Genomic DNA, 18,747 nt, shown 5'->3' on the forward strand with positions numbered 1-18,747 from the left:
TAAGAAGCAGTTCATTTAGAACTGCCATCTTATCCAAACGGGTAGTTTCACCTGGAGTTATTAAAAAAAAAAAAAAAAAAGGCAAGTAATCACCTATTAATTACAAATTCTCCAAACTCTTATTCCTCTTAATTTTTCACCTTTTAATTATATTATTTGTTTTATTCTGACAAAAAAAAAACAAACAAAACTCAAGGCTTCAGCTGAATGATGGCCAAACTGCCAACATTTAGCTCTGATGGTGAATTTTCTGAGGGGAGGTTTCAGGTCAGATGCAACTTCAGCACCGGAACTAGCATGTGCCTACCACACAGTAGGGGTATGCACGTTTGGTAACCAAAGTGACCCACAAAAAGCAATCTTCAGTACAAGATACTATCAAAGCTTTTTAAACCCTGTACTAAACAAGAGCTTTTCCTCTTTAGAACTTACCGTGGGTTGGTTAAAAATAAAAGATTTATTTTGCCACAAATATTTCATAATATGTACACACAAATGAATATGAACCCCCAAATAAGCAACCTTTTCCAAAATATTTTTCGGAACTTCCCTTTCAGAATTCTTTGGAATCAGTTTACCAACCACACAAGAATTATCCTCTTCACTAGCTGCCAAGACATGCTGTCAGTCTTTTCTTTTTCTTTCCCTTCTTTCAGTCTAATCCCTGACTCTCCTGTAATTGTACCAATAGCCAGAAGACACCCTCTTTTCTCCTGGGATCCACCCACCCACTGAGAAGCTAGTGAGCCGTAAAGCTAGATGGCGCCTAGGGTTTGAATTCATGTAAGTGCAAAGCATAAAGAGAAAAAAAAATTTATATATTAACCACTAATATTTGTATAACGATTGACAGTTTACAAAGAGTTCTACTCTACCATTTATTCAATTTTCACAACAATATGAGAGTAAGAAGGTGACATCATCTCTGTTTTACACAGAAGGAAACTAAGACTCAGAAAGTTCAAACAACTTCCCCAGTGTCACATCATAAATAAATCACGAAGTTAAGACTTATCCCTGTAATGCTTAACATATAGGTCATATTTGGGTAGCCTCACTTATTGAGGTAGCTAATAGACAAAGTATGCAACACCATGACTCCAACCTATTATTCAAATTTTAATCATTTTTAACATGATAAAACAGAGCTGTCCACTTGATTCAAAAATGTTAAGTCAATGTTAAAGCACCACCAATTGAGGGGGCACTTGGTCTCTGAAACCACAAAATTTCAAAACACAGTTTAAAAAGTTACAGCCTTGAACCTCACACAGGAATGCCATAAAGTCACAGCTTTGCCATCAAACAGCTAGTGAGTGGCCAGCATCAGAAACTCTCAACCATGATAGAACCCATTTTCTTCCTCTTCCAGAAGCTCAAGCTCTCTCCTTTTCCACTATTAGTCAGCTAACAGAGCTTAAGTGATCCCACCTGAAACGATCTATTTCAAACATCCTCTCATAGCCTTTTTTCCTCTCTTTAAGCATACTCTATTCCATAGATAAACTAGAAAAGACACTGAACATAAACATAAGCACATCTAACAGTGTGATGATTACGAGATAAAGCACCTTTTACGATCTGCAAAACTCTATGTATGTACTGCTAGCTACTGCACACAGAAATGAAGAGCCATTTCTGAAGTGGCCTTACTATTCACAAACCAACGCCTTGTTATCTTTTAACCTACAAACATTTGTACTCAGTTCTTCCAAATTTAATTCCATGTTTCCTAAAAATAATTTCATAAACTTGTGGCAATTAGTGCAAAACTTTTAAACACAGTGGACTAGTTAAGAAACTATTTTATATCAATTTTTGTGAAAGTGAAAGTGTTAGTCACTCAGTTGTGTGCGACTCTCTGCGACCCCATAGACTGTAGCCCGCCAGGCGTCTCTGTCCATGGAATTCTCCAGGCAAGAATACTGGAGTGGCTGCCATTCCCTTCTCCAGGGGATCTTTCCAACCCAGGGATCAAACCCAGATTTCCCACACTGCAGGCAGATTCTTAACCATTTGAGCCACCAGGGAAGCCCAATTTCTGTGAAACAGTGGTCAAAAAAAACTTTGGAACAATCCATCTGAACAATAGTATCTCCAAACCCAGGACATCCAAGGATGGTTATGGAAATCTAAAACCTCTTTTTTAATATTCTGAAATGCCAAATGGAAAAGCAAAACTTACCTAATATAAAGTTATAGGGTTTAACTAAAAAAATTTAAACATATTTGCTTTGGTTTGCTGTTCTATCAATGAGTTAGCTATCTGCTAATCAGAACTGATGAAAAATGGGCATATGTGTGCTACAATAATAAAATATAATGAAAATAAATATGAAGTAAGAATAATTTATGTATAAGCTCTCTGAAAACCTGGAATCAATGGGGCAAAAAAATGAAACATAGGTCCTTTAGAATTCTCAAGAATTCTTGAGAAATGGCTGACAATATTCAACTTGGTTTGTCAGAAGATACTAAACAAACTCGTATGTAGAGTGACAAGGTGACCTCATTCTAGACAGTGATGTCCTTATACTTCCCTTGTAAAATCTCTTTCCCACCTCTTAACATCCTTTGAATGTCAATGGGTCTATGGTTCTTGTTCTGGTTAGTAACCTTTAAAATGTCATTAATTATTAAAGAAACAGATCACATCGCTTAAGGAATAATTGAACCCAAGTGTATGTCTCTGAACAAATATATTAAGCAACAAAATCAAGTCATAATTTTTTCTTAAGCACTTACTATGAGCAGGCGTGTGTGTGTGTGTGTGTGTGTGTGTGTGTGTGTGTGTGTGTGTGTGTGTGTGTGTGTGTGTGTGTGTGTGTGTGTGTGTGTGTGTGTGTTTTTCAAAAAGAGCTCCGAAAGTCCAAAGATCTCCCCTGATGCACAACTCATCACATCTCAGGGTTTCCCAAAGCAAAATACAACAAATTCTTTTAAGTCTTTATATTAAGTCAGGGTTCTCCAGAGAAACAGAACCAACAGAAATTTTTTTTTAAGAGATTTATTATGAGGGACTGGCTCACAAGCTTACGGAAGCTGAGAAGTCCCACCATCTGCCGTCTGCAAGCTGGAAGAACAGGAGAGCCAGTGGTGTAATTCAGCCCACAGGCCTGAGAATCAAGGAAGCTGACAGTATAAATCATGGTCCAAGGGTAGAAGATGAAATGACACTCAAACAATGAAGCAGAAAAAAGGGGGCAAATTCCTTCTTCCCACTGTCCTCCTCAGGCCCTCAACAGACTGGACAGTGCCTGCCGACACTGGGGAGAGCAATCTACTGTAAGGAGTCCACCACTTCAAATGCTAACCTTGTCCCCATCCAGCTACACCCTCACCACTATACCCGGAAATAACGTTTACTGCGACACTCCAGGGCTGGTCGGCACATGAGACTATCACAGTCTGTATGCAATATGACACAAGTTCTAACACCTTCTCTGAGAGTAAATCACCTATCAAAAGCTATAAGAAGTCCTATTTAATTTCCCATAGGCAAATCTTCCAAATATATTTGAACCACAAAATTGTATTCCCTTAACAACTATCAACCTGGGACTTCTAAAGGGGCAGCAGCTTATGCCTTACCCATTTGTACATATTTGTTAATCACAAAATCAAAAACTAGCACTAATACACCCAAAAAAAATCAATAAATCTGTATGGAACTTACTTAGCATACCTGTAAGTAACATTTACTAATGACCCATATTTACACACAACCCAAACAACTACTAAGTTTAAATAACTACAATTTTTATTCACTATTTTTAAAAGCATGCAGGTCAACAGACTGCTGATTGGTTCTTATTCAAAGACAGCCTCCAGAGTATGCCATGGCACTGGACCAAATTCAGCATATTTTACTACATCTTCTATACCTTTAGTTCTCTGTAATAATACTCAGAAATAAAATCCCCAATCGCTTTTTAAAAGTGTATTTAATGAAAATTCACTAATAACTATTTCATTCAAGTGTTGTGAAAAGTCAGATTAACTGAAAAAAATTCTCAGGTAAACTACTCACTTACCCATACCCTAAGTCTGATATGTTGAAATTCACTCCTATTTTTAAAAGAGTGGCACTCCCAAGTGGCACTAACAATGCAGGTAGACAGAAGAGATGGGAGTTCAATTCCTGGTTAGGGAAGATCCCCTGGAGGAGGGCATGGCAACCCACTCCAGGATTCCTGCCTGGAGAATCCCCATGGACAGAGGACCCCAACGGGCTACAGTCCATAGGGTCACAGAGTTGGACACGACTGAAGCGACTTAGCACGCACACAGAGGATAAGTAAGTGAGCATTAAACAAATAATTTTCAAGTACAGTATTTACAAATTATTGGACAAATGTTCTAAGAAGAACAATAAAATTAAGAAGTCCTGAAAAAAAGGTTAAATGGACATTAAGTGGGGAAAAAAAATCCTCTCATCCGTATACAGAAATGCAAAGGACACAAATACACCTAGTGAGTCTTCTAAATACTTCAATAGTATTTAGAATGAAAACAAAACAAAGTCAAAAACTTAAATTGAGAACTATGTTAATAACTTCTCTTTAAACTAAAAAAAGAAAAAAACAGCATGATGATCTACTTTCAATTCACACTAATCTATCATATCTCACAGGTTTCTTTTGTTGCTGTTGTTTTGGTTTTTTTTATTTATTTTTATTAGTTGGAGGCTAATTACAATATTGTAGTGGTTTTTGTCATACATTGACATGAATCAGCCATGGATTTACATGTATTCCCCATCCCGATCCCCCCTCCCACCTCCCTCTTCTCACAGGTTTCTAAGTTCAGTGTATACAAATGAATTTGCTCAACTGGAGAAAATTTTCCTTTCAGCTTAATTTAATGTAGCTCTTAATTGATCACTTGCATGGTTTCTCACTTCTGCAAAGATTTCAAAGACCTAGTCTGACAAAATGCAAAAGTGAAAAGTTTCACATGAATGTTTATTATTCTCATTTGATATGAATGTTACATTTTGATATGTTACATTAAGTAGCTATATTTTTTACATCCCCACTTCAGTTTAAAAAAAAAAAAAACCAAACTCAAAACAATGTACTGATGATTATGAGCTACAAAAAAAAGATTAATGATGCATTCCATACTGAGCCACAGAAACAACAAACAATTTGGAATGAGTTCCTAGGTGTGATTACTGACTCAACCAGTTGTTTTAAGCAAGCTATTTTAATTATCAACCTCAGTCTTCTTATCTGGCTAATGGCGCTACCAGCTGCCCCAGTGTTGTGATATGAAAGAACTGAGCAGACTGTACGATTCTCCACTTTCTGAGCACAGAATACGCTTACTGAACAGAGCTCATCATTACACATTTTGAGATCTCACATAAAACAAGTCACAGCCCCCAAACATGCTGATATCTAAGTTAGCACAAAGAGAAGCAGTAAGAAGAAATCCCACACTACAATTTTAGTAAATCAATACTGAATATCATTTTACATCCAAAATATTTCAAAACAGGACTATTTCTGAATGTGGTCCAAAAAAACCTAAAGTCAAGCAAAAAAGTCTTTCTCGAGTAATAATAATTTTCAGTTTATCTACTACAATATTCAGACAAAGAAGCAGTATGGTTTAAAACCTATGAAGAGAGCTGAAAATTACTCAGAGGGAGCAAAATGGTCAGAGTTCTGTACCTAGTCAGGAGATGGGATTCCAGTTTCGCCTCTGCCACTAAGAGTTGTTTGGCCTTGGACAAGTATCTGGGCTTCAGTTTTCTAATCTATAAAATGATTACTCATAAACATAGATAAGATCCAAGTAGCATTTAATCTGGGCCTTACTTTGGACAGGCAATCCAGGGTAGTTGTTAACAATGGACTCAGCAGAGACAGCCGAGGTTGGAACCCTGGCTCTGACTCTTAAAAGCTAAGTGTAGCACGCACACGCGCGCACACACACACACACACACACACACCGCGCGCGCGCGCGCGCACACACACACACACACACACACACACACACACACACACACACACACACACACACACACACACACACACACACACACACCACTAAAGCACATCTAACTACAATGACTGACTTACTATTGAAAATATCTCACTGAAACATGAAATTATTTTAAAACAGAGAAGTTAAGCGGAATTCCCAGGTGGCCTCGTGGTTAGGATTTCACGCTTTCACTGCCCACGGACCAGGTTCAATCCCAGGTCAGAGAACTGAGATCCTACAAGCCATGTAGCATGGCCAAAAAATAATTTAAACAATAAAACACAGACGCTTAGGAAGTTCAGTCTTCCCCATTTTACTAGCAGGCACTGAATTCATGTGAAAGCATTACAACTCTTCAATGGCTGCTAACCTAAGCCAAATTTAACCAAAAGATCATCTCATAAAATACTGTGTATTATCAACAGCACTGAAAAATTATAAGGCTAATAATCTTTCCCACAAAATATCACACTAAAGGTAAAAATGAAACTTCTGATACTTATCTTTTTTTCCTAACCTAATACTGCTAATGACAACAGAAGCTTATGATGTACCACAATCTCTGGGAATAAAATTAACTACTGGACTGAAAAAAAAAAGTTGCAGTATATAGAAATACAGAATGAACTACAAGCTATTAGAAATAAGTAGTTCATGAGCTAAAATCAACCAATAAGGATTTACCAGGCACATATGCCACGCTCTGTACACATTATCAAGTACAAATATCAAAGTATGAAGTTCCTCAGAGTCAATAAAGTAGGACAGGTAAGTCCTCTATTACCACGTTTTCACACAACAAAAGCCACTCATCTACAAACATTTCTCTCTATCAGTCCGAGTAGGAATACTTCCCATTGCCCATTAAAATTTCTTCCTATCCTTAGTTCAGCCCACAAAGATGCCCAAACTAGTCCCTGACAGCTGACACTGGAATCTTCACAGGACTTCAAGTGAGTAGCTTCTAAGACACTTCCTCAAATCCACACGCCTCAGAATTTATCTCCAATGACACCCAAGAGCATACACACAATACCTAACTGTGTGAGGTCAGGTACCTAGTTACATCAATTTTGTTCTTCCCCTTAAAGCACTGCTACAGAAGGCACACTCTGCTTCTTCAAAAAGTCTGCTTTTTGCAATGGACATCAGACAACAGAAAAGGGAAACTGATTGGCTAGTCACAGTTGCCCTACTTCCATTTCAGGACCAAGGGCGGGGGGGGGGGGTACTGTTCCACTGAAAGTACCACAGGAGCCTTAAGCAAATCAAGAGGACAGATGCTAAACTCAACTTTCCGATTCCCACGATTTAAGCGAAAGGTGAGGGGTGTGCGACAGGGGGTTAATGTAACCGGGCTACCCAAGTGTCCCCTTAGACAAAGAGGTCCTCTTCACGAAGTAGTCAAGGTGGAGGGGGGAAAGAAGCCAGACTGGCCGAGTGACAAACCCAGGATGCTGACCGAGTTCGGAAGCGGAGGGCCCTAGAGGCCAGGGACCTGAGAAGGGAGGCACCTCGGGCAAACCGCAGGGGAACAAGAAACAGCAAAGAGACTGACGCTGCCACAGAGCAACGCGTAAGGGGACGCCACGAAGGGAGCGGAGCGTTAGGAGGCACAGCGACAGCAGGAGGGAGACCAGTGCCAGGGGCGACGGGCAAGTGGCAACCGCGAAACCAGAGGCACAGGCAAGCTGGAGGTGGTGGGACTGTTGAGTCAGCACCGCTCCTATTCAAGGGGCACTTGTAGGATCCCCGCTGCTGCTCGGCCCCGGGGGCCCGCTACCAAAGGTCGGTCCCGGGCCCGCCAGCGGCTGAAATGATGCTATCTGACCGGCCAGCGCCGGCCCCTTCCCCATTTCACAGGTAAACACTGGCCGCCGTCGCCGCTTACCTCTGTTAACATTATTACACCCCGGGGAAGTGAGCTCCTCCCTAGCCTCGCCGCATGGCAACAGCCGTAGCAGCAGCGAAAACTGCCTGAGCCGCCGCCAACGGCGGCAACAGCTCCTTCAGTCCTCTCCCGGGCGGCGGCTTTACTCGGCTTCGCTGGCTTCCCCCCGGCCCGGCTGCTCGCGACGGACGCGCCGCCATCTTGGAAGAGCGACGTCCGCGTCTCCCTGCGACGTGCGCTCCCATTGGCGGGCGCAGGGGCCGCCGGCGTCTCGTGACTGTCGCCATAGCGCCGGCGCGCGGGGAAACGGAGGCGGGCGGTCGGAGACCAGCTCGGCGCTAGCGGCCAGGGGCCCGGGGCAGGGCGCACTGGCTGATTTGGGACTGTCGGGAGGGCAGACAGGCCCCTAGGAGGGGCCGGCCCGGGAGCTGGCGCGAGCGCCCGAGGCGACCGGTTATCTTCGGCCGTTCGCCGGGGTCGGTCGGCCCTGGGGTGGAGCGACGGAGGCCGAGGCTTCGACTGATGGCGCGGCGGACCTCGCACGTCTCGGGGATAAGGAGGCAGATGTCCAGGAGAAAAACTTCCCTCTCGCATTTCTCTGGCCCTGCGGCGATCTAAGAGCAGCCGGGGGATGTTCGTCTTTCTCCACTGTCTGTGACTTAAATATGATCTGAAACTGTTCCCTGCTCAGTCCCTCTCCTAAACTTTGCCAGAAACTTTCCTTTGTCCTTACGAATCCTCAGCGAGTTCTCTACTGGGGTGCGCGACGGGTAGTGGAAGCGATACAGGCATATCAGCTTTACCCATATCGTAGCAGTTAAGACTGCCGCTGATTCGATGATTGGCCAGCACCTGTATAACAATGAGGGCTTGGTTTTGCCCCTCGTGAGAAATTTCTTTAAAAAATCAAAGACAGTTTTGCTTTTTAACTGAGGTCTGTACAGCTCTACTGGCTTCTTGATGCAATGTGTATGTGTGTATATCATAGTGAGTAAATTTCAGCAGGTATCATTGTAAATAGTCATAACTTAAATGGGTCAGAGCTCTAGAACCCAGCATGCGTAGAAGCCCCTGAGACAGACACCGTTCTAAACCTGCAACTGGATGAGTTACGATATAGGAAACAAGGCAGTCACTTCTACCTGAATTGAAATGAAAGTAGTTTACCTGAATCTGCTCCCAAAGTGTGTTGCCTTGTAAGAAACCAGTTTCCAAGGCAATTGACAAGTTTTCAAATTTGACCTGCAGAATCCTTCCATCTCTTAAGGGGATACGAAGGCATTTCGGAAAACTAAGACCAGTAGAAGTTCCTCTCTAGTGGAGTGCCCTGTCCCCTCTTCCTTAACGGTAGTACTATTGTGTAAAATGAAATTTACTTAATACATTACTCTTAAATTCTCAAGGCGTTACGGACTGTTACCTCGTGTCCTCCTCATCAAGGAAACAGGATGGTTCATTTTGGTAGTCAGAAATTCAAAGTAAATCCTGATTTTACTCCATTCAACTAATTGAGGCAAGTAATTTTGTGTTGTTTTGATCTACATCTGATACATAATTTCCATATTAAAGGACCAGCAAAATTCCGACCTCTGCAACAGAGTAAAATGTGTTACTGGTATTGACAGCATAAGCCATGAATAGGACATAAGATTGGAAAATACTATCTGGTCTAAGATACTAAGGGAAATGAAGAGGTACTAGAGACAAGGAAGAACCTGGAAAAAGACAACTGTTCCAATGTATAAATAAAACAGAAGGCTCATTAATATTTAAGATACCAACTAGTAAATTAAAACTGTAATTTAGGTGTAATTTACACCGAAATTACCACACCTGAGTAATTTTCTTTCACATATTTTTCCCATTCCAGAAGCAAGGCATTTTCACTTATTTTAAAGGTGGTAAATTAAGTGTAGACACTACTTGAGGTTTGTACCAGCCTGTAATATGACATGGGTATACTTTTAACGTTTAGGAGTTTGTAGACCTAAGAGCAAGTCAAAATCATTAACTCCAAGTTTTCTTACCCAGAGTTCTTTCTGTGACCTAAAACAGCCCTTGCGCTATCTCCTCTCCCAGTCCCACCCCACATCCACCTCTCTGACCTCATTTCTTCTAAGCATTGCTCCTGTAACAGCATGGTATCCTTCTAGCTCTGGGGCCTTTGCACTGACTATTTATCTGGAATCATCTTTCCACCAGATACCGGCATGGCTAGATCTCTCACTTCTGTTCCATCTTTGCTCAGATGTCATTTTTTTCTATGGAAGCCTACATTTAAAATGTTACCCCTCCCCCAGCATCCTCCTAAAAGACCCTGAGAGGAAAAGGCCTAATTAAAACTGAATTTTTAAAAAATCCCTGGTGTTGAATTTTTTTTTTAATTGACCAATGTGTTTTCTTATCTTCCTGTTAGTGGGGGAATTACTTTTACTGTCAATAGAATGCAGGGGAGAAGTTTATGACAGGATTGTAAGCTGGGACTTTCCCTTAGCCTTATGTTACTGCTGGTGTTTTCAATGGTGGTAATAGGATAAGGGGGATAAAAAGATAAAATATGTTAAAAAATGTTTTTCCTTAGGTATATGTACCTTGAGCATGAGTTAAAATTATTTTGTTAGCAAGGGAAGCAGCGGAGTAAGGTATGCCATTTCAGAGACTTATGGAAGTTGGGAAAGAGAATGCTTACAGAAGCAGCTAGCTTTAAAAAACATAAAAAGTAAACATCTAATTTGGCACAGATTTCAGTTTCATTCCATGTGGTCTTAAAAACATCCTATCTCTTGTAAAGGAAACTTGGGACAAGCTGACCTAAGATGCCAGGTTCTTTGGCTATCCATCAGAAGTTTAAAACAAAACAAAACAATCCATCTTAAGAAACATGATAAGGATACATCTGTGGTTGTTATTGCAAAAGGTTTAATTCCTCAGCAGCCAATTTGTCCAGTTAACACAGAAAGGATGACAAAAAGGTCAGAGGCAAAAATCAAGTGTGTGATGCTTTTAAACAGGCCATTGCTAGTGATTTCTAAACCTTAGAGCAAAAATTCAGAATATCTAGTTTGTCGTCTTAATTTTACAGCAAAGAAAAAAAAATTATTCTACATATTCAGGTTGTCACATATCGGCTATAATCTTTTTTGAGAAACTGGGAAAGTGTAATGTCAATCTCCCAAGCAAATTCCATCTATCAAACAGTTGGCGCATTTAGTCCTTTGGTTTCTTAAGCTATTTTACTAGCTACAGTTTATTCATGATGCAGCGTCATCACTGTCACCTCTCACCTCTGCTGAACGTTAAATAGTACCATATGTTCACTAGTAAGATCCAGTATGAGAGTCAGTGTATCAGTATTGAAATAATACATTGCCAACAGAAGAGACACATTATAAAACAGACAACAGCAGGATATCCTGATTCTTTTTTATAGCTTTAGTATGACACCAATAAGACAGAAATTTCAAAGTATTTAAGAGTGATCTTAAATCTAAGTTCAAATAGCTCAGCCATGTGCTTTTTTCTTAAAATGGTATTTTTTGAAGAAATACTGAGGCAACTCAAGACTAAGAGAGGCAGATATAATATGAAGTTTCTCTAACATCAGATAGAGCCATAAAATAATAATATTCACAAGTTTCTTCAATAATAGCTCCACAATGGTACCAAGATCTTGATAGAAAGGACCTTATTATGAATATGTAGAAGTCTGTAGTATATTTCAGAGGTTTTGCTAGATCACTGACAACCTCAGTCAGTAATTTTTAAAACAATTATTTGTACACCATAAAAATTAGGCCTTGAGCACTTTTCAAAGAGTTACTATCAATTGTCAATACTGTTTTTCAGTGTATGGGCCAGGTGCTGAGGGTGGCATTTCACATACATTTAACAACTGAAAATGACTATCCCAGTAGATCTTAATAACCTCCAGACTGTGAGAGGTTTAATAACTTAACTCAGATCACCTCTCAAGGATACATTCTATCAACATGATCCTGATGTTGACCTCAGCCACCACCTCCTCTTTGAGTGTTGTTCAGTCCCTAAGTCATGTCCCAGTCTTTGCAACCCCGTGGATTGCAGGACCCCAGGCTCCCCTCTTCTCCACTATCTCCCAGTTTGCTCAACTTATCCATTGAGTCAGTGATGCTTTCTAACCATCTCATCCTATGCTTTCTCCTTTTGCCTTCAAATCTTCCCCAACATGAGAGCCTTTTCCAGTGAGTCAGCTCTTTACATCAGGTGGTCAAAATATTGGAGCTTAATTATCAGTCCTTCCAATGAATATTCAAGATTGATTTCCTTTAGGATTGACTGGTTTGATCTCCTTGCAGTCCAAGGGACTCTCAAGAGTCTTCAACACCACAATTCAAAAGCATCAATTCTTCGGCACTCAGCCTTCTTCATGGTTCAACTCTCACATCCATACATGACTACTGGAAAAACCATAGCTTTGACTTTCTTGGCAAAAGTGATGTCTCTGCTTTTTTAAAACGCTCTCTAGGTTTTTCATAGCTTTTCTTCCAAGGAGCAAGTGTCTTTTCATTTCATGGCTGCTGTCACCATCTGAGTGATATTGGAGCTCAAGAAAATAAAATCTGTCACTGCTTCCACATTTCCCCCTTCTATTTGCAATGAAGTCCTAGGCCCAGATGTCACGATCTTAGTTTTTTGAATGTTGAGTTTTAAGTCAGGTTTTTCACTCTCTTTCACCTTCATCAAGAGGCTCTTTAGTTCCCCTTTGCTTTCTGACATTAGAGTGGTATCATCTGCATGTCTGAGGTTGTTGATATTTCTCCTGGCAATCTTGATTCCAGCCTGTGCTTCATCCAGCCCAGTATTTTACATGATGTACTCGGCATAGAAGTTAATCAGGGTGGCAATATATAACCTTGATGTACTCCTTTCCCAATTTGGAACCAGTCTGTTGTTCCATGTCTGGTTTTCCAACTGTTGCTTCTTGACCTGCATAACAGGTTTCTCTGGAGGCAGGTAAGGTGGTCTGGCACTCCCATCTCTGTAAGAATTTTCCAGCTTATTGTAATCCACACAGTCAAAAGCTTTAGCATAGTCAAAGAAGCAGAAGTAGATGTTTTTCTGGAGTTCCCTTGCTTTCTCCATGATCCAGTGAGTAATGGCAATTTGACCTCTGGTTCCTCTGCCTCTTTGAAACCCAGCTTGTACATCTGGAAGTTCTCAGTTCACGTATTGCTGAAGCCTGGCTTGAAGGATATTTGAGCATAAACTGGGAAGTATGTGAAATGAGCACAATTGTACAGGAGATTGAACATTCTTTGGCATTGCTCTTCTTAAAGATTGGTATGAAACTGATCTTTTTCAATCCTGTGGCCATTGCTGAATTTTCCAAATTTGCTGACATGTTGAGTGCAGCAGTTTGACAGCAGCATCTTTTAGGATTTTAAATATCTCAGCTGGAATTCTGTCACCTCCACTAGCTTTGTTCATACTAATGCTTCTTGAGGCCCACTTGTCTTCCCACTCTAGGATGTCTGGCTGTAGGTAAGTGACCACACCATTATAGTTATCCAGGTCATTAAGACCTTTTTGTATAGGTCTGTATATTCTTGCCACTTCTTCTTAATCTCCTCTGGCTTGTGTTAGGTCCTTAAGGTCTCTGTCCTTTACCATCCTTCCATGAACTGTTCCCTTGGTGTATCTAGTTTTCTTGAAGAGACCTCTAGTCTTTCCCTTCTATTGTTTTCCTGCATTTCTTTGCTTTGTTCATTGAAGAAGGCCTTCTTGAAGTATAGATCTACATAAATTATTTCAAATTGCTTTGCATAAGACACTTGTTTCCTCCATTTTTTATTGATTCAATCATTTTACTTATATGAGTATGTACTCAGATATTTATTTTATACTTTGGGATAAATCAGATATTGTCTTATTTGTTTGCTCAAATTGTCTCAGCTTTGGCCATTGGGAGTTCTTTCATTTGTCCTATGTCCTTTTAATATAATCCCATCAGTGTAGGATTTTTTTGTTCTTGTTTTTAAATACTTCCTTAATTTCTCATACTATAAGATTCTCCAGGCTCATCATACCTCAGTTCTAGAATCAGTCATTTCTCTAAGGAAATCTGGTTCTTTTTTTGGAGAATTGTATTAGAAACCAAGATCTGTTCTTGGTTTCTGGAAATACATCTAGAAGCTAGAGGTATTCTTTGCTACTCATGGTATCCTTTCTTTTCAGCTCTTGTGGCTGAGAAAACAAGGAAATGTATGCATGTATATTAAGCCATAGATATACATCCATTGTATGTATTTCTGTTTAGAACCATCTATTCCCATAGTAAGCTAGGCATGAATTCATAGGAATGTCTCCAACTCTAACCCATTACCAAATGGATGATTCTATCCTGCTTTCTTTGCTTATCTATAAATTTTCACTCCAACAGTGAGAAACCTGATTCCTACTATCAGCCTTCCATTTCAATTGTTAAATTTCAGTATGCATGTATAATAGTATCAGAATCATTAACCATAACCCCTTGTGAAATTGAGTACAGTGTCTAGGTGCAGTTTCTTTTATCTTTAATCTTACAAGCTTCAGTCATTTCCAAAGTTGCTTAGTTCAGCACCTTTTCCTCCACCCCCTTCAGTGAGGTCATTTAGAGTCTCTTGTTGCAGTCTACTTTCTTTCTTGAGATTCTCCCAACCTCATCAATAATGTGAATGTTTAAGTTCGCACACCTTAAGTTTCACTCTTTGTGCTGACTTTTGACAAATGTATAATGTCATATCATAGAGAATAGTTTCACAGCCCTAAACATAAAGAGAAATGCATAGTGAAATTACTTTTACATTTTACTTTATTTCAGACCCAAAAACTAATGATTTTATAAAAGAAACTTCACTTGGATATAGATAGAGATACCTACCTATCTATCTATCTATCTATTTATATGTGCAACATGCCAGTCTTCCCTGTCCTTCACTATCTCCCGGAATTTGCTCAAATTCATGTCCGTTGAGTCAGTGATGCTATCTAACCATCACAGCCTCTGCGCTCCCTTCTTCTTTTGCCTTCAATCTTTTCCAGCATCAAGATCTTTTCCAACGAATCAGCTTTTTAAAAACTAAAGTTAGTTAACTTTAAAAACTAAAATTTTTCAATGATCTTGTCCCCAATTTCTTATGTGAATCCTAAAAATAGTGATTGACATTTGACCTCCTGTATCTGCCTTCAGGCAAAGAAGGAAATGAGAAGAGGAATCAGTACTCATAGGCAGAACTGAATATATCTACTTATTAAAGGCTTACCTCAGCTAGTTCCATTTTTACAGAGTAAGGGCAAAATCAAAGACTGCATTTATATCGCTTCCTAATTTACTAGCTTAACAACAAAGGTAAAAAATAAAATTGTTCTAAGACTCACTAGTGTTTTTAAATGGTCACATATTACATTAATTAGTACAAAGTTAGTAAGACCTGCCTTCACCCTTGCATATATGGTGATCTTTCTATTTTCAAGACAAATTTTAAATCTGAAAATAACTAATAGTTTTGGGGGTTTTTTGTTGTTTAGTCACTATGTGTGTGTGTGCTTAGTCGCTCAGTCGTGTCTGACTCTTTGTGACCCTATGGACCGCAGGATGCTAGGCTCCTCTGTCCATGGGAATTCTCCAGGCAAGAATACTGGAGTGTGTTTCCATGCCTTCCTCCAAGGGCTCTTCACAACCCAAGGATCAAACCGAGGTCACTCACATTGCAGGCTGAAGCTTTACCATCTGAGCCACAGGGAAGCACTCACTAAGTCATATCCAACTGCTTTGCTACTTCACAACTGCAGCCTGCCAGGCTCCTCTGTTCATGGGATTTCCCAGGCAAGAATCTTGGAGTCGGTGCCATTTCCCTCTCCAGGGGATCTCCCAACTCAGGTATCAAGCCTGATCTCCTGCATTGGCAGGCAAGTTCTTTACCCACTGAGCCAACAATGAAGCCTTAAGTGTGTAGATGTACATGAAATGGAGTGGGATTAGACACATGCCACATAATGTTGTCAGTGGAATGAGAATAGATGCCTGAAAAGATTTGCACTGTGGTCCTGTCTTCACTATTCAGTTCACTTCGGTCGCTCAGTTATGTCTGACTCTTTGAGACCCTGTGGACTGCAGCACGACATGCCTCCCTGTCCATCACCAACTCCCAAGTTTACTCAAATTCATGTTCATTGGGTCAGTGATGCCAAGCAACCATCTCATCCTCTGTCATCCCATTCTCCTCCTACCTTCAATCATTCCCAGCATCAGGATCTTTTCTAGTAAGTCAGTTCTTCGAATCACGTGGCCAAGTATTGGAGTTTAAGCTTCAGCATCAGTCCTTCCAATGAACATCCAGGACTGATCTCCTTTAGGATGGACTGGTTGGATCTCCTTGCAGTCCAAGGGACTCTCAACAGTATTCTCCAACACCACAGTTCAAAAGCATCAATTCTTCGTGTTCAGCTCTCTTTATAGTCCAATTTTCAGATCCATACATGACTACTGGAAAAACCATAGCCTTGACTAGATGGACCTTTGCTGACAAAATAATGTCTCTGCTTTTTAAGATGCTATCAAGGTTGGTCGTAACTTTCCCTCCAAGGAGTAAGTGTCTTTTAATTTCATGGCTGCAATCACCATCTTCAATAATTTTGGAGCCCAGAAAAATAAAGTCAGCCACTGTTGCCACTGTTTCCCCATCTATTTCCCATAAAGTGATGGGACTGAATGCCATGATCTTCATTTTCTGAATGTTGAGTTTTAAGCCAACTTTTTCACTTTCCTCTTTCACTTTCATCAAGAGGCTCTTTAGTTCTTCTGTGCTTTTTGCCATAAGGGTGGTGTCATCTGCATATCTGAGGTTATTGATATTTCTCCTGGCAATCTTGATTCCAGCTTGTGCTTCTTCCAGCCCAGCATTTCTCATGATGTACTCTGCATATAAGTTAAATAAGCAGGGTGACAATATACAGCCTTGACATACTCCTTTTCCTATTTGGAACCAGTCTGTTGATCCATATCTGGTTCTAACTGATCCTTCTTGACCTGCATACAAATTTCTCAAGAGGCAGGTAAGGTGGTCTGATATTCCTATCTCTTGAAGAATTTTCCACAGTTTGTCAAGATCCACACCGTCAAAGGCTTTGGTGTAGTCAATGAAGCAGAAGTAGAAGTTTTTCTGGAATTCTCTTGCTTTATCTGTGATCCAGTGGATGTTGGCAATTTGATCTCTGCTTCTTCTACCTTTTCTAAATCCAGCTTGAATATCTGGAAGTTCATGGTTCACGTATTGCTGAAGCCTGGCTTGAAGAATTTTGAGAATTACTTGGCTACTGTGTGAGATGAGTGCAATTGTGCAGTAGTTTGTGCATTCTTTTGCATTGCCTTTCTTTGGGACTGGAATGAAAACTGACCTTTTCCAGTCCTGTGGCGACTATTGTGTTTTCCAAATTTGCTAACCTGTTGAGTGCAGTACTTGCACAGCATCATCTTTTAGGATTTGAAATAGCTCAGCTGGAATTCCATCATGTCAACTAGCTTTGTTCATAGTGACAATTCCTAAGACCCACTTGACTTCACATTCCAGGATGTCTGGCTCTAGGTGAGTGATCACACCATTGTGATTATCTGGGTCGTGAAGATCTTTCTTGCACAGTTGTTCTGTGTATTCTTGCTACCTCTTCTTAATATCTTCTGCTTTTGTTAGGTCCATACCATTTCTGTCATTTATTGGGCCCATCTTTGCATGAAATATTCCCTTGGTATCTCTAGTTTTCTTGAAGAAAACTCTAGTCTTTCCCATTCTACTGTTTTCCACTATTTCTTTGCATTGATCACTGAGGAATGCTTTCTTATCTCTTCTTGCTGTTCTTTGAAACTCTGCATTCAAATGGGTATATCTTTACTTTTCTCCTTTGCCTTTCACTTCTCTCCTTAACACAGCTATTTGAAAGGCCTCCTCAGACAACCATTTTGCCATTTTGCATTTCTTTTTCATGGGGGTGGTCTTGACCCCTGCCTCCTGTCACAATGTGACAAACCTCTGTCCATAGTTCTTCAGGCACTCTATCAGATCTAATCCCTTGAATCTATTTCTCACTTCCACTGTATAATCATATGGGACTTGATTTAGGTCATACCTGCATGGGCTAGTGGTTTTCCCTACTTTCTTCAATTTAAGTCTGAATTTGGCAATTAGGAGTTCTTGTTCTGAGCCACAGTCAGCTCCTGGTCTTTTTTTTTGCTGACTATATAGAGCTTCTCCATCTTTAGCTGCAAAGAATATAGTCAATCTGATTTCAGTATTGACCATCTGGTGATGTCCACGTGTAGAGTCTTCTCTCGTGTTGTTGGAAGAGGGTGTTTGCTGTGACCGGTGCATTCTCTTGGCAAAACTCTATTAGCCTTTGCCCTGCTTCATTCTGTAGTCCAAGGCCAAATTTTCCTGTTACTCCAGGTATTTCTTAACTTCCTACTTTTGCATTCCAGTGCCCTATAATGAAAAGGACATCTTTTTTGGGTGGTAGCTCTAGAAGGGCTTGTAGGTCTTCATAGAACTGTTCAACTTCAGCTTCTTCAGCATTACTGGTTGGGGCATAGATTTGGATTACCATGATATTGAATGGTTTGCCTTAGAGATGAACGGAGATCATTCTGTCATTTTTGAGATTGCATCCAAATACTGCATTTCAGAATCTTTTTTGACTGTGATGGCTACTCGATTTCTTCTAAGGGATTCTTGCCCACAGTAGTAGATATAATGGTCATCTGAGTTAAATTCCCCCATTCCAGTCCATTTTAGTTCACTGATTCCTAAAATGTCAATGTTCAATCTTGTCATCTCTTGTTAGACCATTTC

The 18,747-nt window shown here is 40.3% G+C and overlaps 1 protein-coding gene across 2 annotated transcripts in view; it reads right to left on the minus strand.

Annotated features, from left to right (window-relative positions):
* SNX13 (sorting nexin 13) overlaps positions 1-8,155 on the minus strand; it is a 141,610-nt gene extending 133,455 nt beyond the window's left edge. The window contains exon 1 of one of the 2 annotated variants that reach the window (XM_065938699.1): positions 7,886-8,155. In XM_065938699.1, the coding sequence (XP_065794771.1) occupies positions 7,886-7,897 (12 nt within the window). In that variant the 5' untranslated portion in view covers positions 7,898-8,155. The remainder of the gene's footprint in view (positions 1-7,885) is intronic. The other variant, XM_065938700.1, reaches the window with a different exon arrangement.
* Positions 8,156-18,747: the final 10,592 nt, after the last annotated feature.

Source organism: Muntiacus reevesi, chromosome 6 (genome assembly GCF_963930625.1).
Source record: "Muntiacus reevesi chromosome 6, mMunRee1.1, whole genome shotgun sequence".
In the NCBI taxonomy this organism is placed as follows: Eukaryota; Metazoa; Chordata; class Mammalia; order Artiodactyla; family Cervidae; genus Muntiacus; species Muntiacus reevesi.